At 38.2% G+C, this 21,573-nt stretch overlaps 1 protein-coding gene across 2 annotated transcripts in view; it reads left to right on the forward strand.

Moving 5' to 3' along the window:
• The first annotated feature begins 527 nt into the window (after positions 1–527).
• LOC124165658 (lachesin-like) overlaps positions 528–21,573 on the forward strand; it is a 411,583-nt gene continuing 390,537 nt past the window's right edge. For both annotated transcript variants that reach the window (XM_046543134.1, XM_046543135.1), the window contains exon 1: positions 528–2,252. In XM_046543134.1, coding sequence (XP_046399090.1) covers positions 2,147–2,252 — 106 coding nt within the window. In that variant the 5' untranslated portion in view covers positions 528–2,146. The remainder of the gene's footprint in view (positions 2,253–21,573) is intronic.

Here is a 21,573-nt window from a genome sequence, read left to right on the forward strand (position 1 = left end):
AGCGCATTGGCGCAAGTACCTACACTCCTCTTTCGATAATAGTAGCGAGATGTGTTTCTTGAGTTCGCCTGTTCTTAGCAATCTCCAATTGCCCTATTCTGACCGCGTGTATCGAACGAGCGTGTTTCTGACTAAGGCTAAAATGAGTGTGGTATGCCTGGCGTTGAATCACCCCCTGCGCACACTCTGGTGGTAGCTTGCACTTTGCCTCGTAGATGCAAGTAAGGATATAGATGTAGGTGTTGAGATACTGCTGAAGTACCTAGTCTTCTTCGATGAGTTACCCTCACTTAACAGCTGAATGGGCGCGATAGGTTGAAAATCGGGTCAGAAGTATTTAGACAGTGGGGCAGTAGACCCGTTCATCCCGTGATAGTGCGGACTGTTCGCATTCGGGGATGTGCCGACGAATGCTTCGTCACAAGGTGGATGGAGGGGAGTGGAGGGGAGCGAGGAGTGGAAGTGTGGGAGGGGCAAAAGAGGTTCGCAAGGCAAGTCTCCTGTTCAGTACGTCGGGCGACGTCGGGCGCACCGCTCCGAGACACAGGGTCAACGGCGGTGTCGAGAGAACAGTTGACTGCGGACACGCGAAACCCACGTGCGCAACCTGCAGACACCATCGGAACACCTTCCTCTTCTCTGTTGGGGGCTTTATTACCTTCATATCAAGCTCTATGTGTGCATATCGAAATATTCGTGGACAGTAAGCCTGTGAACTTTCTCGTCAACCTGATACCGATAGGCTTTTCCGATCGGTTCATCGCCGCTGTACTCTTGCAACTACCACGGACAATGGATCTGCGTCCCACGCTGAGATACGTCAATGGATGTGAGTGCAATAGTGGTGGAATAGCATTGTTTTGTAGTCAACAGGACTAAAACGCCATTTATATGAGATATGGCTTGCTTTATCCAAGGGATTGGTACTTACAACAACCAATGCCAAGGAAGCATTTGTAGATGAGTTATCTTCGCTGTGACATTCATAGGATGAACAATTAGCACCTGCATAGAGTGTCATTGATGAAATTATTTATTTCCTAGCATTGCGGGATCTTATTTTGGATTCGCAGACATTGGAAAATTGTGTCCCTACGGTTTTGCCTTAAGTGTTCCAAGGAGTATGTGTACGTGAATCTTGGTGAAAGTGTTTTTATTCCTTTCGTGTCCTCGGCTTGATCTCAAAACATATTTCCCTTCTGTCTTCATGAACAGTAGTGGTGCTTAAATTTTTTTCCGGAAGAAATAAATACATTCACGAATAAGGAAAGGTCGGCGCATCGTTTCCTCTTCTCAGAAATGCTTCCTTTCAGGATCGTCGGATCACTGTTGTGTTTCAAAATATTTTCGCCTGTGACATGTGTCTCACCAGCGTCCCGCGAAATGCTTTGATATGCTTTATATAAAGGAGGAAAATGTTAAAAAACGTACGCTGAGTTGACAACTTGAAACATGGTCCATCGTTTACTTTTTGTTGTGAGACTTGGTTTCGTGCTAAGAAAACAAGGCATCTGGAGGGATTTAGTCAGAACTCAGTGAAGAATTCTCAGAACGTTCAAAAAAAAAAAAAAATGCAGAAGCAATAGGGATCCGATCCCTTGCCCTCTTCAATGGTCGATAAATAAATAATCGGTTCTTAGTATCGTCCATTTTGAAGGAGAGAAAAATATATTTATTCCGACTGTCTACCTATGACCTAGATTTATTCCCATGATATTTTTGGGCCCCAAATTTTGAAATTATTCCTGAAAACATGTTTATTCCTCTTTTATCACTAAGTCTCAATTTTTTGCTCATCAGCATCGAATTTGAGGGTGAGACTGTTTCACCCAATTTTTAAAATACATTTTTGAGTGTTGAGAGTAAGTGAGCCCTTGTGTAAGTTCTACGTACTTTGTTGTTCAACGCATGACTTAAGTATTATCATCCCCATAAATATTTAGATACATTGCTGTTTAAAATTAAAGTGGGTGTTTAGTGATTTTCCCTAATCCAGCCATTTATTTTTCCACACATTCACTTTGTGTCCTCCTGAGGATTTACGATAAAGTGCTCGTGGGCAGTGTGTCTTTTCTTTGAGTGTATTACAAGAGGAAGTTCCATCACTAGGAGCAACGTGGACACAGCGCCTTAGTGGGTGTGTCGAATGGCCATGGCGGGTGGCGGCTGCCGGAGGCGTCTTGTGCGGGGCGGACGTCGCGACGGCCGGACTCTTCTTGCCACACTGCATCTAATCTCGCTCCTCTGCCAAGGTGAGCGCTTTTCTTAAACCAGCGCGAATAGGAAAATTTTTTTTTTTACTCCTGGCTAGTTAAAAAGGTTTTAAAAAAAAAAACAAAAAGCTGAGTGACCTCTATGTCAACCCTTGCCTCTCGCTCAGCGACCTTTTACGGGAACAAAAGCAGAAGATCTGAAAAAGTATAATTTCTCATTTATTTTCAGTAAATATTTTTGCGGTGAGCATTGAGTACTGAGAAAAATAACGTCGATTTTTCGTATTTGCAACTTTTTAGCAACTAATTGAATATTTATGGGGAACCTGAGGCATCCCGAACTCAGTCCAGTGTCGCGGTCGTGACGAGGCCATTGTATATCTAGTCAAACCAAAGTTCAGCTGAATTGTCTATGCTGTATTTTTCTATGATTTTGACCCTCAAACGGGCATAAACCTTTCTCTTTGTCACACAGATTTCGTCTTTTTTGTTGTCGATTTTAATTTGACGTATTGAATTTGTTAGGCTTATAAATTGATTGCGTTAACTAATCATGACATGTTTCCATAATGAATGCACACAATAAAAATATAAACTCCATGAACTATTATCAGGTGTGGAATGTTATTCAATCTGATCCACCAACTCCCCTTCCGACAAATCCAAATCCTAGTTACGCCAATGATTGGAGGTACACTCAAATTTTACTTTGCGTAACATAAAAATTTCAGGATTGTTATAATGAAGCTGTGCGACCAAAAACAACTGGCCGAACGGAAGGTTGCGTCCTAAGGAAAAAGAGCGATTTTCGCTGTAGCAAAGCCTCACGTCAGGTGCTTTCCGCCGAGTTTTATTGGCCGATTTCCACTAACTACGGATAATCGTTGGGTTTCTCCTCCTCATAGGGAAATATTTCATTTCTGCAGAAACATCAAAGAATAGTTTCGCTAGTAGTAGACCTGTAGTTAAGTAAGTAAGTTAAGATCGCATACAGATGTCAGCTGATATCTTTGTAATAGATTTTTGTGATGAGTCTCAGGAAAATCAATCAATTTTTCGAGGTTTCAACATTTAAAATAAAAGCATGGTCGTCGAGCGTTTCCAAAGAAAACTAAATTAACTCCAATGAAAAGATAACTCCAATATCTTACCTCGCCTGAAAATCTTCCGTTTCTTCACCATACACCCTTTAAGGATCGATGTCTTGAAGTACAACTTAATAACGGTGAATACTGAGCGTTAAAATCCATGCAGTTCCAATAATCTTACCACGTCGCGGCTAATCCAGCTCCCGACGCGCAGGGACGAACCCTGCCGCGCGATCGAAAAATCAATTTAATATTCGGTATCGCAAATTTATTTCAAAGTTAACTGCTCATACATCTCGATAAATCTTCAAATAATTCCCTGATGTAAGTTATTTTGTGTAACTTTGCCAAAAATCTGTTTGAAACTCTTACTAAATGTAAAATTTTCTCGAAAAACAGTGTCCACCATTTTGTAACTGCGTATTTATCGAAGATATTCGTTAAGATTGCAGAAATCAAAAGAAAAAATACCATTTAAGGGATAGTATAGTTTTTTTATTCTGTAAGAATCAACCTTTAACTTCACCATTTTCGAGCTAACATGCGAAATTTAAAATTATTAACTCAGAAAAAGCCATTTTGTAATTTTGTCCGGCTTTTTCCGATTTCCGCCCACGGTGCTTCCATCCTTTCTCCTTCCCCCCCTTGTGATCGGTTGCATCAGTTGAAATACTTGGTCACGGCCCCGGTGGTTGTATCCTTCTTAGGGCCCTCCCAGGGTCCTCATCTGCTGGCCGATTCCCACTTCGGCATTTTTTTCCATTTTCTCAATTTATAATAGAAATTTAATCCTATTCAAATTTATGTACAAGAGGGAGAATATCAACATCTATGTATTAGGTATTTCCTGGCTTAATTTAGACCTATACTTTTGAATTATTTCCAGCTGTCTTGAGCTCTCGCGGTTTATGTTTACTTACGAGTTTTGAAGACTCTTTTAACCAGAGCAAAATGTTATTTTGTCACAAAAGAGAGAATTAAGGAAGAAGTTACGTGCAAGTAATTCATCAAGGAAGATGTGTAATAGGTGAACTTATTTATTGTTCTTTGAGTCGTCAGATGAATTCCATGGTACTTCAAAAAATCCATAAAAAGTAAATGTGCCCTTGAAGCCAATTGGGAACCATGGAAAATGCCTAGATGCATGCAATTGAATAGGTATTCCTAAAATGAATTGCAAGGATTTATTATTTTTCTTTATTTAGGTATTTTTTATCTGCTCCTGGTTTCTCATCGTCAGAACTTACGGAACTCTGGTGAAGAGATACAAAATAAATTTTTGTTTAAGACGTATTTCCATCAGCACATAGTGTGGCCTTGGCGTGTTTTTACTGTTATTTGTGTATGTACTAATCGTCTTTGTTAGGTGAAGAACTGTTGCTTTCCTCTCGCATTCCTTCTGTTGTGTGTTCCAAAAATTTGGTGTTTAGCTTCGCATACTTCATCAGACTACAGTTAGACCGTCTGGAAACGCATGTATCTTTGCTCTCACCATTTTCCGTGAAAATTTGTTTTTTGTATTTGAAGAAATGAATGTGGATGAAAGGAATTCATGCTCAAAGTATCCATAGTACCGTAAGGAAAGTTTAATAAAATATTTGTGTTCTACCGCAACTTCATTGTCCGCATCTGTCCATAACTTGATAGACAAGACAAAGCAGTACCTTAAAAATAAGTTTTCGGTACATTTTTATTTTACTATGAGAATCTTTGAAAGACAACGCAGCGTGCTGTACCTTGGCACGTCATCCATTTCTCACCCTTCAGGGGTAATGTGTGTTCTGAAAAATCTTTCTCGATATCTGCAGTCGAACCCGTGCCGTCAGTGTAAAATTGCCATTTCTCTTTTGGTCGTATTTTACCTGCCATTGAAAATTCGAAGTTCAGTCAGATGTGGCGAGGGAAATATTTCCTTGCCCATGGAAGCACGTTGCATTTGGATTGGGGTGAAGTGATTGGTGGTGGAGGACTCGTCGTGAGTCGCGAAATTCACGTTTTAGTGCCCCACTGCTGCAAGGAATGGATTTCCTCGGGGACGACGCTGGCGTCGTAGTCCGCCTTCCTCGGAAGAGCAGATTCCATCCCCCTCCCTCCCCCCCTCAACCACCCCTGCTTGCTGTCAGCCGTCTCACGCCTCCAAGTTTGTCTTCGCGCTTCCTTGCTGTGCACTCTTCCAGAAAATATATTCGCCCCGTGCGGAATCGGTGCAATTTCAAGGGCTGCTTCGTATAATACCTCGATGAATACAAAACTTCGTTATTATTCTTAATAATAGAATCGCTTACACCTTGTTTTATTTTTGGGGGGTTGAGAGGTAATATTTTTTCGTATTTCAGTTGACCCGGGATTTTTTCCTTTTCCAAATTTATTAACAATGGTAAGCATGAGAAATTTTTCTGTGGCTTAATATAAAATGTGTAGTTGATACAATTTTGAGAAATTAACGGCTAATGAGAGTTCATTAAAGATCTTAGTGAAATGTTTTAATTGCTATTTTTTAATTGCACTTGTTTCGGATATTCATGACAATCCTGGGAAGGAAATTAACTATGAAATAAGTTAAGTTAATCATGTTTGATAACTTTCATCTTTTTTGTGTCTTAAAATGCCATGCATCAAAACTAGTGAGAAAAGAAATTATTTCACATTCTTGTCCTTGAAATGAAAATAAATTGCTAATGTGATATGCCTAGAAACGGGAGAACGCATCAAGAAATACGGATTAATGCTTTGGTCGGTGTGATATATAGTTGGGGGACCATGGAAGCCTAAAGGGTAGGGCGGTGGACTGCTCTTCTAAGGGTCTCGGATTGAAATCCTGAGTGAATCTTTCAGACACCACTAAACAAAATTCTCAAGCGAAAATCAACAGAGAAAAAAAATATTTGCCCAGCCGGGTGAATGATATTTTTCTCTGCGAATTTTTCGCACAATTTGTACATTGCAGGTGACTCCCGTAAAGTTATCACTTCAGCTTTTCCCAGTATACTTAAAACCAAAATTCGCAAGGGTTTAGGTGACCCAGTGAAAGGAACAGGCAACCCGACCCTGATTTTGTGAAATTTACACACCTGTGGCTCAAATCAGGAGGAAATCTTTTAGTTCACGTCATTATTGAAAACCAACTTTCGGGAAGAATTATTGCGTGAATGATACATTCGAACAGCATTTGCCCTTGACCAACAAGTGTAGAGTTAGGGTTTCAAAAAGGAATCTACCATAATGAGCGTGCCTTTATCATCAGTCGGTCACTGGATTGCGCTCCCAGAGTATGCTAGGATTTAAAACTACTATCACCGCCCTATCCTCAGTATCGTCTTTGCACACGCGAATGAAATTGTACGAAATATGGCCGTAAAACAGTTAGGTAGGGCCCCATTTGTTTGCACATTGGTTAAAAATGTATTATAAAATAGAACTATTAAATAGAGCTTAAAAGATGACTAAAATTATTACAGGTTAACGTAAATAATATTACGGGAGACGTAAATGTCGCGAGAGAGAGAGTGTTTATTAAAAATTGGTCACATTGCACAAAAAGGCACACACAAACTCATTGTCAAAGAAAACATATTAATTCATTTCTATAAAACGAAGAAGAGAAATATAACAAAGAAGTAAATACTTGTTCCATTAACTTTGAGTTTATGTTATTAATATAAATGTTAGACAAGTGTATGTTGTTACATATTTGATTGTTGACTGTAAATTACTCAGCGCATTTTTCTGATTTAAATTTACATATGTATTTGTTTTTTCAGCTTAGGGTTAAAAATGAATTCACTAGAGTGGAAACTTATTGCTTAAAATTGTTTCAATGTAGACGAAGTTGAGAAAGTGGGTAATTTTAGGGTGCACAAATTTAGTCATTCGATTGTTTTATTTTAATATTACTCGATCGACATAACCAGTTTGCAATACTTCGGAGTTATTGACGCAGCTCTCTATTCATTTATACTAAAAACTAATCTTTTAACGTGTTTTCCTTCCACCTATCCTTCAACAACAATTTTCATCAGACCATCGTGTCTTTTTGAGGTGGATGATTAAAGTGTCGACCACCTCCTTCGTAAGGCTATGTCAGCATATATTTTCTCTTCTACACTTTTTAGATCTTGTGCATCAATCCCACGATTTGATTTATCCGCTTCAGTCATTGCCCATACCTCAAATAAAGAAACATGGTCTACGTGTCCGAAAGATTTTCTTCCTTACTTCAATAAGTTATTTGAAAGTAACCTTCGGAAAAGACTTCAAAGCCTACAAGAAACAAAAGTTAAATTTCAACTCCTATCGTGTGGTATCTTGCTGTTAGTAAGCTAAACTGTTGTTTAAAAAGTAGTTGGGAAGCTAAACTGTTTCCCTGAATAAGTTACAATTAAATTCTAAGCTGTGCAATCTTCTCCTTGAGGAAGGTCCTCTTTGTTTGGACTAGATTGGGATAGGAGAATCTTGCTTAAAAATGCGTTGCTCTCCAAGTTGCAAATGCTTGCAGTGCAGTGGCGCAACATTTTAATGACGGCAGTATGCATGTTATTTATGGTCACTGCTTTAAACTATTTCCTGCGGTATACGCAAACGTGATACCTTTGTTTAATATGTCTTTTAAATTCATCCAAGCAAAGAGTGTTCACTTTTTCCGTGTTTGCGTTTTACTGTAGGGTTTATAAATTAGTTGGTGACCCTTCGAAGAAAACACGCGAAACGGCATGTAAGGGCAACGGCGTGGTACGCGGATATAATGAATAGCTCTTGGCTCATGGAAGCGTGGATTCGAGTGCTCGCGAAACGAGCCACAGGGATCAACCACCACCTCCATACCAGCCATTACACGTTCCCGACACCCCTGATATATCATGAGTGAGAGGCGCTATCTCTGGACCACCCTCAAATATCGGGCGCCCCAAGTTGCAACGGGTGGAGAGGGAGAGAAGGGTCGAATTCAGTGTTTCCTCCGAAGCGGAAGTAATGTCGTGGTTGGCGGTTGCCGGATCAACAAGCACTACCCCTTCTCCGACTATCGCCTGTGATCAGAAACTGTTTCCCTGAAACCAATGCTGCTTCCCTTGAGTTCGCTCAATGCCTTGCATTCCCTGTGACATCCGCATATCCGTTCGTATCGTGTTCTCAATGAAACTTCCGTGGAGTCAAGTAAAGGTTAATTTGTGGAGGTAATAATGAGGAATAAATTGCAATTCAGTGCTTCTCGAGAAATTAGTTTCACAGCTTTGGGGCGTTAATAGAAAAAAAACGCGCTTTTATTTTTTTTCTATTAGTCTAAAAATTTCCGCCGAACGGAAAGATGTCTCAGTAGCCTAACTTGCTGAAGCACTCGACCGGAAATCGGGAGATGCGGGATCGAATCCCGGTCAAGGTGAATGATTTTATTTTCTCTGTGAAATTTTGGCACAGTAAACGCGTACTAAATGCCGTCTATTATTATTATGCAGAACTAACAGCAAGCTACCACACAAAAGGAGTTTAAATTTAAATTTTGTTTCTTAGAGGCTTTGACGCCTTTTCCGAAGGTTAATTTTCAATTCCTTATTATATTCATGTCGTTTTTGATCTCGAGATCATAATTAGTGTTTTGACCATACAAAGAACGCATGAAAAGGCCTTAAGAAATTACTACGACACAGCGCGTTCAAGAATAAGAAAGGAGTAGCTAGTAAAATTATACTGTTTTTGGAAAAAAACTCAGACAATATTGCTATTGAATAATACGACCAAAGACTCGGAATCTGTCTCCAAGTACAAACATAAAAAGGATGACAATACATGGTGACCACGATTGAATTTTCCATCATTTTGTCGGATATATTCGCAGAATTGGATAATCATACGTGTTTTACTTATTTGTATCCTTTGCGGTGAATTGATTTTTACAGTTAAGTATATATCTTCATTGAAATAATAGCTGTTTGAATGCAGTATAAGGATTGGCAGGCCTAGATTCGAATGCTTCCTCGTCGATGCAATGTAATTAGTTGAATGTTTGTATTAATGTATCACACTCGTTAACCCTTTCTAACCCAGAGCTGTTTCAGGAAGAAATCAATTTTCAAAATTTTTCATCTTGAAAAATTGAAAATTTTTGACCCAATCATAATTATTGTGGCAGCTAAATATTTCGTCACTACAATTAACACCATAAAAAAATGCGTGGTTTAGATATTTCCTGGATAGATCAAAAAACTTACACTCTTTTGATGTTGCTTAGAAGCAATATTTGGTTATAATGGGTTAAATAGGTAATGTTTTTGGTTTTCGTAAAGAGTCTGAATATTGATTAACTGTTTATTATTACATATTTATTACATTATATATTACAGCTACTATGCATGTATTTCCATTGGCTCTCTCCTCATGTATCTGTGTTCATTTTTTTGGAGTAGCATTTATACTTCTAAATTTTAGTTTTGAAAATTGAAGAGGGCGAGCTCGCGAAAATAGCTTCCTCTAGTTCGTAGTGTTCGTCGTTTGTAGCCTATGAATACTGTTGATAATCTCCAATCTTAAAAAAAGTCAGTTTCATGGAGTATGAAAGCCCGCATATAGATAAACATAGAGTATGTACACAGTATGAGCAGTAAACATGTACTATCTCTCATTTGCGAAGCAACTCTCGAAATAATCGAACGAAGTGTGCTGACAAAATAAATATGAAACGATTTTAATTTATCCTGGTGAATTATAATGATGAGTTCTTCTCGGGTTTTCAACCAGGTTAACTTAGTCGTATAGGCCAACGTTTCGGACGACTTGTCTCCCATTTTCAAGGCTTGTGAATGAAAGTCCAATTTCACTTTTTTGCTAGTAATAGCCCAATCTTGAGAATCATCGCCCAATCGCAAGAATCATGGGTCAATTGTCATAGATGGTCACAGGGAGTTTAGGGAACGTGGAATTATTTGTGATACGCCAGTGCCTGGCTCTCGTTAGCTAGATTTGTGCAAAGCAGAGCCACCGCAGTGGGGAGGCAGGATTTAATAAATAAATTAATTAATATATAATTCAATTGAACTTTCATTGAGTAACACGCCATAAAAAATGGGAGACAAGTCGTCTTCCGAAACGTCGCCCTATACGACCGAGTTAATCTGGTGGAGAACCCGAGAAGGATTTATCAAAATAATTATTATCTCCGTGAAATACTTAAAGGTAATGAGATAGCAGCCAAAGTAGCGAGGGGCAGATTCAGTGTAATTAACATCATTCCTCATCATTCCTTCAGTCATTCCCTCATTTATAATAAGTTAGTAATTTGCCAGTCTGTCTGCGTCAAACGTAGGTAAACTTCGTGGCCACCTGCGTCGCACCCGCGATGGGGAATGTCGAGAGCGGTAGGAAGTGAATTCACGGGTTGGAGTCGAAGTAATCATCTCGCATTGAGTGCAAAAAACAACCTTCCCACAAATCGGGAGATCAACAGTGGGAAGCCACAATTGATTCCTGTCTCTCCACTGTAGTGGTTCTCCTTTGAAAAATCCTAGCAAACGAGAGCTAGGCGATGGCATATCACAATTAATTCTATATACCCCAAAAACCCTGCGACAATTTCTCGCAATCGACCTATGATTCTTGCGATTGGGCCATGACAAGCAAAAAATTAACAACAGGTATTCCAGCATGGTCAACCTTGGTGTAGAGCACAAAGGCGGGCACTAGTCCCTAGTCCCTGCTAGCAAAGGTAGTAAATAAAAGTATATTAGGGTTGTTTGATAAGTCCTTGAATTTTTGCATTTATTACGTAGAAACCATAAATACAACAATACTATCTTCAGTTGCTATTTATTAGTAAACCACTGTAAACTTTTGAGGTACTTCAGTCGTTTAGTTTGCATTTGACAGCCATTTAAAGCAGACAACATTGAGAATTTTAACGATTAAGAAAAAAAAATTTCGCGTACAAACCAAACAATTTTTTGGGGCATAAAAGCTGTCGTCGAAACCAAGGAAAGGCTTATTAAATACAATGGAAATTCTACACCATCAATTTCAATGATGAAGAACTGGTTTACTGAAATCCGTTGTGGTCATTCCGGCAGAGGTAGCGTCGAACGATTAGGATAAACGATTAGGACATATCAAACCATCCTCGCAATAAAGGAAATAAATTCTAGTCCCTGGTTTGTAATTGGCATTCGTTTGTGATATAAAACCTGAAGTGAGTGGAGTTTTAAAGAAAATTGTGGTCTGCTTCAAAGCTCCATCATCTGAGAGTATTTTCATGTTTTACTTATGGGGTAAAACTTCCTCGTTATTTCGATTTACTTGCTTTCACCTGCGCAAGGAAAACAGCCTATGAGGAAACGAAGAGCCTCTACCTTCGATAATTTAAATAACGTTGCGCAAGTTCTCTAAATTCTATGCGTACCGCAGTACCTTATATATGTATCGATATTGTATCATTTAGTCTCGAATATTGCCTCTTTACTGGTTTCACTAAAGGCTCAATGTTTAAGCCTCTAACAGTCTTTTAATCATTATCACTCTCCACCCTAAAATGGGTTCACCTGTTAGCGTCTATTCATAGCCGAGTCAATTACTAATTCACGTTTGAGCCCAAGTGAATAGAGGGATTTAGAATAGGCTGGTTAGAGGGAGAGAGTTGAAGAGACAAATATTTATTGTATTAGGCTCATCCAAAATTCGTAATTTCATCTCCGGATTATTGGTGATAGTGAGTAAGTTCTTTCAATTTCTCCTCCCCATTATTCCTAATTTTTGTTTCAATTTACTTATCTTTTTATAACTTTATCAAAGAGAGAAATTCGTTGATTAAGTTTTTCTCAAATTAGTATTAATTTTTTTATTTTTTGTCGTTTAAATATTATGAATTCAATAAAAAACCTCATTATTACAAGAAATTTTTATAAAATTATAGTGATTTTTATTTATTTCGACTCCGACTACGATAATGATACTTAAAATATCGTAGGTACCTGAAAACATCCCCTGCCAAACACCCTAGAAGTGGCTAGCAGGGTATTATGTAGATGTAGTTGTATCATCTGCATTTTCGCCCAAAGTGGAAACATTTGTAATAAAATAATTTTTTATCATAAATTTTATATCATTTCCGTATTATATAATCGTAATATATATTAGTAATATAGTATTCCATTCGAGGTATACTAATTTCTCGAATGAGTGAGGTTTTTTAACAGATAGGCATCATTAAGAATGAAAAATAGTTTTAACGGAGAATGGAGATGACGAATAAATTTAACCTTTATTGGGAATGAATGATTACTAAAAGAATCAGACCTGTTCCACTCTTTTGCAGATTAGGATTTTATACTTTTTTATTGCTCATTCAACGGTAGTGATTTTGCCGGCTCTCGCAAAGTGTCAACCACATGGCGCCCTTGGCGCCAAATGCTGTGTGGCAGGTTTTGAGGCGTGGGTTTGGGGTAGTTGTTCCCGTTCGCCGTGGCGAGTGATATATTTTATTCAGTATCCCTGGCGATGGGTCATTATCCTCCATACTTTCTCCCCTTATTCTACTACTATAGCTTTCCGAATTTGTTTGCGTGGGCATTTTTCGACGACCCGGACAGGAGCAGATTCAGCATCAAATTTGGGGCCGGGGGTCATGACCTGGGCCCCGGGAGTATAGAATAACCCCCCCCCCCCCCCCGGAAGGAGAAAGAGGCGTTCTTCCGTTTAAAATTTGTTAAATACCTTTTTTACGCATTTTGTAGCTAAAAATGTCGCTTTTATTCTCAGCAACAGACGAAATTGAGCAATTTTAGACATCGTACCCCTTGCGCTGAAATAACGTGTTTAGTTCGTCATTAACTCACGATGACAAATCGCGCAATGACGAGTGTAGCTCGTCATCAGATCTTCATATTTTTATCACTATTAAAGGAAAATTATTAATATTTTGAAATTTTAACCATATGAATACGCTATAAATATGCTTCAATCGTAAAATTAGGCAAAGATAATATTTATTATCATCTATTCTATAGGCAGCACTTGGATACTTAGATACTTCACAATTTGAAATAAGTAGTAATCACTTAATTCACTTTTGTACGAGGATTACCTACATACTACAAAATATCGTTTTATTACCTACTACTCCATGAAATGAGAAGCACAGAAAAAATTAATAAATGATAGAAGAACGATATTCAGAAAATAAATTGAAGTGGATGGAGTTAAGGATAAACAAACTTCAATGGAACTTATAAAAATTTCAATTCTTCGATAAAATTTGTGGGGAGGGGGTCATAACCCCTGTATCTCACCCCTTACGTGTGCCCATGATCCGGAGGAGCAAACTACCCCCTCATCGTCCACTTGTACCGGCGTGGCGTCCTTCATTCCTTTCTTCACCATGCCGTCACGTATATCCCCTCATCTTCTGTTGCACCTCGACCATTTACATTCCTCAAACCATTTACATATAACTTGCATATGTCATTGATTTATTTTTCTCCTATTGCTTCATTGGAATGAAAGAGCAAAGAATTTTATTAAAATTCCTGTGAGGTAACCTTTTCACCTTTCATCGCTTTAAAATTTTGACAAGTGATATTGGTCATTTTGCGATGGCTCAGAAATAATTGATCTCTGCCATTAAAAAAAATTTCAAAAGTGATTTATAAGATAATTTTTATAATTTCATTGTTACTTTCTTTAAAACGTACAATTTCTGTTTATTTTAGGACTTTAAAAAATTATTTTGTGTTCATTTTGTATCATAATTTTGTATCCCTTTTCTACGAAATTTATTTTCCATGCTTGCACAGTGAGTTCTACTACGATGGATATTTCGTTCACGATAGAGCAGTCCATTACATCCCATCTAAAATAACTCTCATGTCCACTTCCAGTAGTCATAAGGCCAGTTTTAGAATGTTTTCACATTAACCCATTATTCCCCAGACTGCACATAGGGCTTTTAACTCCGGTTATTTCGTATTTTACGGTTAATTATGGCCTAATTAAGATTAATTTTCGGACAAAATTATTATATTCAGCATAATATATGATTTGCATAATGTTGCGTTTACGCAACGCTGGGAAAACTCCGGTAAATAAAAGCAAAAAAAATTTTGAAAACTTAGGTTGCATATTTTATTTTTCATCGTCTTTTCTGATCTAATGTTCAATAATATGCTGCTCGGAATTAAACGTAGCGCTTTGAACAACATAATTATCCTTGATTTGCAAATTTGACATCTTTGCCGGGAATTATATGTAGCCTGCGGAAGAAGTGCCGTATTCTCCCTTGACGGGCATGCTGCGGTTAACCCCACATGCATGTTATTTTTCCTAATGGACACCGATTTTAATGCCAAATGTCATCAGCCATTGTATTGGAAACAATTTCTAGTCTCAGTAAAGTTTTACGATCTCGTACCGAAATTCTAACTGAGGAATTGCTTTGCCCGTGACTTTGGCGTAAAATCACCACGGATTCACCACTGCACTGTCAACCCCTTTTTGGAACAGAGGCCACCTCCATTTTTTGCTCATAATGTGGATACGGTAACATACAATATAATTATCGAGAAAATCTACCCCTCCCATTCCCTGATTGTAATCGTTGATGATATTTCGATTTTCTACGGGAATCTCCGGGAATATCTTTTCATCCTTACTATGGGTGTCATATTCCCATAATTTAAAGTAACAGCGATGACAGAGTTATCATGCCATCGCACTAAGAGAATATTTTTTGACCTGTCAAACGAATAGTAGAAATCCCCGTTAGGTTTTTTTGTCAAATCTCTCGAAGACATGAGTGCGCAGTTTTCCGTTCGATTTCCTCTTGCTTTCCCGTTGAAAAATAACAATTAGCACTTAAGAGTTACCAATAGATTGTAACTGATGAAGAAATTATCAAAATACTTGGCAAGAATTTTCGGAGACTAACAAAAAAATTCAGCCATTTTATTACAACCCTTTCTTCTAGTGAACTTACAAATCATAGGCATATCACTTTCAAGTTCCACCTCTCCATATGGCAAAAATTCATATAGATAGCCTGTAGATGAGGCCAGACACCACAATGTATAACCTACTCTAAATTGTTCCCCACGAATGAACATTTTAGCTGTGTGCCACCTGAAATATGGGACCATTTGTTAGGAAAATTCCTAACTGAATGGAATTTTGGTTAAGACTATTGAGAAAAAGTCCAACTTTCAAAAATGTATCACTTTGTGTAGTTGAGAATTATCGGAGAGCTGTCGATATTTATTTAATTCTTCAAACCAAATCCTCGTCATAAATTGCCTCACAAATGCGACAGATATCTCCTCTTGGCTTGTCCAGTACAACTTAGTGCGTGGTAATATATAATACCCCGACAACATTACCATTCCAATTATTTTTTTATATCTGCCTTACTCTGAGTAAATGAATGGTTATTTATCTCCTCAGCGTAATTATTGAGTAGCTCAAAATTAATTCAATTAATTTTCCACTGAGAAATAAGTGATGGAGCTCAATTGGTGAGTGGCCTCCATACTGAGTAATAAGTGTTTCTATTCCCTTTTTCACACAGAAACTCGGGACTCCTACGGAGGTAGATTCTATTTTTTCACATTAAGATGAACCGCTGTTTGTTCTCTGCATCTTTTACCTGGGCGTGCGCGTTTACTGGACGATTTTTCTTTCGATACTGCTTGAGTAAAATATGATTTACCTTGCAGCACCTCCTGCAATATTCGAAATACTGAGAAGATATAATCCCCATTGTAGTTCCAAAGTTAAGAAAATATTATAAATCGCCTCTCCTGTCAATTTATATTCTTCAGTCACCTTCTTGACGCTTCTTATAAAGTATACGTCTGAGGCGTAGAAATAACAAATAAAATTTTCTTCAATTTTAAATATGAAGAAAACCCCTGAATAAATTATTTTGCAAAAAGCCGAGCAAAAACTACTGCGGTATGATTAATATAATTACTAGATGAGAATTAAAGATGCATTTCAGAGGACAATTTTACTGATACGAACCCAACTGAAGCTAGATTATTAGCCTTACATCACCTAAGCGATAGAAGAAAAAATAGGTAACTCAGGATTGCACGGAGAAAATTCCAATGAGTGACTAGAGGAACGCTCCACCTTCCATCACAATCCTTCTTTAACTAATACGTTTCTCACCCTCTCATTCTCACCTCTAAAGCTGAATTTAACGTCTACTAAGTAATCCTTCGACTCAACGACATGGGAATGACATTGCCCTGTATCGGTTCCACGTGTGCGGGCAACAGTTTGACTCAACGAAGTACCAGAGTGTTCCATGTAAAATTCGTACCGATGGCCATGTTGGAATTCAAGATACCATTCACCCTTTACTATGTAAACTCACAACCTGTGAGTGCCAAAAATGCATCTAAAATGCCTCCAAAAGACTATGTTGTCGATTAAAAGCCATATTGACGATTCTCGTTATGCTTTGAGACAAGCCCTCTGGTCTACCAGAGAATTCCCATCGTTGCGTAAACGCAACATTATTTACAACAACCATATTTATACCAGTAGCGATGAAAGTTCGTGACAAAAATAAACATGATGAATAAAGAAGGTTAGAACTAAGAGAAAACATTACCTCTAGCAAGATCGCCCAATAAATCTTTGTAAAAAAATATTTACAGTTTGTAGTACTTCAGCGCTTCTAAATAGGCAAATTTCGAAGTAAAATAAAAATTATTATTTTAATGAATATTTTTCCAAAAATAATTGAAAAAGAGCGAATGGTATTTCAGGAATTCAGAGACCCTGGGAAAAAATTATCCTAAAGCAAAGGTTTTCTATAATAATTTCAATTCAATAATGTTGCGTTTACGCAACGCTGGGGATTAATGGGTTAATTTCTTAATTTTTCGAAATGAATAGGCGTTTCCGAAATTTACATATAGGCTCTTCCAAATGTCTCAATTCTCAACAATCTGAGAAAACGGTGGCATTTAAAGATTAACTCGGACAAAATAGGGGTTAATTTTATTTTATTAATAAGTATCCATTTGTAAACATACATTTCTGAGAATTGAATTTAAATTTGAATTTAATCAACCTTAAAATTGATTAATTGCAGTATTGACTTCATGTGACATCAGCGTCGATCAAAAACATTCAGCTCTGGCGATTTAGTTGTCTTCGATTTGAAGTGCCATGCCTTAACATTTAATGAAAGCCAATATGCTGAAAGTGCTTGTGCAGTGGTAACTACGCGGGGGGGGGGGGGGGTTGCTTCAGAAAATAAACAAAACGAAGGTCGATCAAGGCACGCAACAACACGATCAACAGTGACCTGCAGTAAACCAGCATGATTCAAGAATATTCATTTTCTGAGTACTAGCGAGTCAGGTTGGACGTACAGCAAAACAGCTGCTTCTTGTAACTACTCCAACGCAGTGCAGTAAAGGAAATGTGGAGAGCTCACCAATTTAAGGCAAACTAATTTTTACATCAAATTCTCCGTGGCTAAAAAAAGGTGGATCACAAATCATAAAAAAACCGCTGCATTCCAGCTTATGCTTCAATGACTTACAAGGCATTAGTGTAGAGGTTGAAAACCTCACCGTAGAGGTAATTTAAACTAAAGAATGTCTAAGTTTCAGTGTGCTTCCATAGGCCCCGCATATGCGTGCATTTGCTCATTAAACGTACCACATTGCCGATAAAAACGCATGAAGAGCGTACACCCGAATTTGTAAACTGGATGCGGTGATATATTTTGTCATGAACTCATTTTAAATTCACGCTCAAGGACGCCCGGAATCCACACTATAAAATTTAGTCCAAAAATTTCAAATTAACTGTAACATGATGTAATTAAATATTTATATGGCTTCGTTTAGGATTTGTGGCACATTGTGGAGCAAATTTTGAATATATAATGAAATTAGACATCGCACTATATTTTCACAGAATTTATTTCCACACCACGCGTTTCACTGACTCTGTAACATTCTCGAGTATATCATATTTAACAAAGTTTGTCCTTAAAATAGGAGAGAGTACGGGAAAGAAACGAAAATGGGAGTCGAAGAGTAGGAATATTGAATGCTGCGGAAGAATGTTATTTCTTTTTGGGGTCTTTGAAAGGGAAGGGGAGGAAGATTCCAATGTGAGGATATAAAAAATTCAGTAACCCTCAATATTCCAATTCTCTAACCCACCCTTCATTTTACCCCTTCTTCTAAGCGAAAGGAACCATGTAAGGGCGAATTTAGGTAAATATCTACATAGCTTCATAACATCCTGCGAGCCACCTCCAGGGTGTTTGGCAGGGGGTGATCCATTACCAGCATGCAATTGGATTCCCACATGCACACCACAGGGTTACGTGCAATAACGCTACGCATAATAACAAGTTTTACCACCACATTCATGCAAAGGCAAAACTTGCAAATTACTCATTAAAGTTATCTGCCAATATGATGCGATTGAGAATAATTTAGTGACAACGTTGCCCGTCGTGGGGAAATAATTTATATGGAAATATAGTGTGGTGCCTGATGTTATCAGCATATATAGAGTGACTAAATACTCTTATATGATGTACTGAGAAGGATGGGAGATGAGTGTCGAAGAATAGGAATATTCAGGGTTGAGGGAGAATGCACGTCTTTATTTTTAGGGTCTTTGGAGGGAGGGGGGAAAGGTTCCATTGTGAGGGTATAAAACTTGGAATAACCACCAATAAGCTTACTATCAAACAACCTACCCCTACCATTCCCCTCATTCCCTTTACTAAACAAAAGGACCCTCTAAGGACGAATTTTGGTCAACATTATTATTATTACAGCAAAAATTGTTACTAGTTGACCATAAAGTCGACTTTTTTTTACTTTCATTAATGGTTCGGAGTACAGAGATTGGAAGAATCCCTCGCGGTATATGGGAAAGTGTCCAAAGCCTGGAGCAAAGAGCCGAATTTAACGGTTTGAACGGTGTGTCTGCGGCTGGCGTGGAAAGACAAGCTGCACATACGTATAAGCTGAAATAGACCCAGGAATGAAGGGTATGGTTAAGTGAGGGGAAGAAGAGAAGGGAATACCTGAATTAGGCGCAATTATTTGACCTCACTAGGTTGGAATGATGCCAAACCTCAACATGTGCTGCAAGTGGATACCGTTGGTAGGGTTCGTGTCAGCCAAAGAGGAATGATGACTGGCCTTCCAACATCCGAACCTGCCTTTCCCTAAAAAAAGGCCTTCGTGGAAGAAAACGAAAGCTGAAAATCAGTCCCCTCCATTCCATCATGTGTGCCCGACGGTAGATATGAACGCGGGTAGTTTTGGGCTTTTAATCATCCAACAGCTTAAGATGATAGCGTTCGTTTTCATGCTTATAATTATAAGGAAAATTATATTTAGCTAAAATTAAATACTCACCGAGAAAGAGAAGCGCCTGGGTTACATTCATATCTGCTGATAAGTAATTCTTTAACAATTTTTTCCCACTTTCCATGGTAATATTTGCGCTGAGGGTTCCAGTTAAGGCCTTTGTTTCTCATCATGGCGCACCCAACTTGGGTACTCTTTCTTTTTACTCTGAGGTATTAGTACGAAGAATATGGGCCATCGCTGTAGTTCAACGGAGCCCCTTTGATCCTTTACAATATTAATGCCAATTTAAGTCATAATAAGGTTCTTCAAATACCTTTGAATTGCTAATTTAAAATTTAGTATCATTTTTAAGGAAGCTACTTTATTTAATCCATTTTCTTACAACCTTCTTTCCTCCATAAATTCCTATTTTATCTACTTGAAAATATAATCTGCGTATTTTCACTCAAGCTTTGCTTGAAGGTGTTGGCAGTGTTTCGTGTACTGGTGAAAAACCATGAAAACTGGATAAAACTCAGTATTGTTTGAAATGTTTTACTTCTCTAAATTTATACACTCGGGGAAGTAATAGTTTTTCTTATTTCTGATTAAAATTTCTGATTTCCGTTAAAAATGTTCTTTATAATTTCCATTTCAAACATTTAAACCTCGCATCGCGTTCCTTTAAAAAGTGAAATATATCAATATGCTAAACCTTTAATGTAAGGCTTTTTTGTAGGATTTTACAAGCTTTCTGTATTAATCTCGATATTTAATTACTAAAAAGCAATTTATTGGAATTTATTGCATTGGTTTCGTGAATACCAATTAATATGGACGCTTTGTTATCTAAATATACTGTATCGTGGAAATTTCTGCAAAACTTTCAATGTTTAATTGTGATCATTCTCGTTTGCTGCCTGAAGGCGATTCGACAGTATAATAATAGATTATATTTTTTATATGCGCCGGGAGTCCTACACTATCCAGATCACCCCTCACCTGAATGTCTGGCTCCCGTCGATGGATACCTCAGGCAGCGTCGGCTCTAGACTATTCCAACACAGCGACAAATTCACAACTACCGCTCACGGCCAACAACAGCGAAAACTAATACTTTAAACAATTACACCCTCACCTACAGGGGCGCACAGAAAACAGCAAAACAAGCGAGTGGCGATTTTGGCATGGGACACCTTATGGCGCGAACACTGCTTATGAGAAAAATAATCTAATTCGTTCTATTCGAAGAATCGTTATAATTTTAATGAGTAAAATAGAGGTCGAAAAATTATTCAAAAATCTGTTTTTTGCTGTCTCATTAATAATGAGGTTTTCCTGGATACAACCTTAGCTACAGAAAATTATTTAAAGTTAGAGACTCGTCGTAGGTATTATAATGCTCTCATGGTCGTCAAATTAATCGCTCATGGCAGGGCGGAAGGAGGTGGAATAGCAATATTTAACTCTCACGTGTTTGTTCCAGATAGTGAATGCAGGACTGCTTGCTTGTAATCGTGTTGTTGCTAATAGCACTCTGGACGCGCGCGGTCGAAAGGGTGCGTGTGTGTTCCAGCCTGTGAGAAATGACGTTCATTTTTCAGAGAGACAACTCCAGCTCGCGCAATGCTTCACTCGCGCCTTATCTCTGCTCCGAGTTGCGTGGAGTGAGGAGAAATCTTCAGGCCTGCGACTTACTCATCCTCCAGCAAGAGCTATGGTAGCAATGTCAAAAGCGGTGGGGTAGCGTAGGTATCTGCAGCCCAGGGACCTGTATATCGCCCACGAATATTGCAAAAGAGGATCCCCGAGTCGGCCTCTAAATGTGTTGCCACTCACCGTGCATTTAAATGGGTTTATAAAATTTGTCACTCGCGTCGCTGTCGAAAAAAATTGATGCGAGTTTCATGGGGAAATTTGGAATAATTATGGGTGTTAATCGACATTTGCATAAATTTAGAG

Source organism: Ischnura elegans, chromosome 9 (assembly GCF_921293095.1).
Source record: "Ischnura elegans chromosome 9, ioIscEleg1.1, whole genome shotgun sequence".
NCBI classification, from domain to species: domain Eukaryota; kingdom Metazoa; phylum Arthropoda; class Insecta; order Odonata; family Coenagrionidae; genus Ischnura; species Ischnura elegans.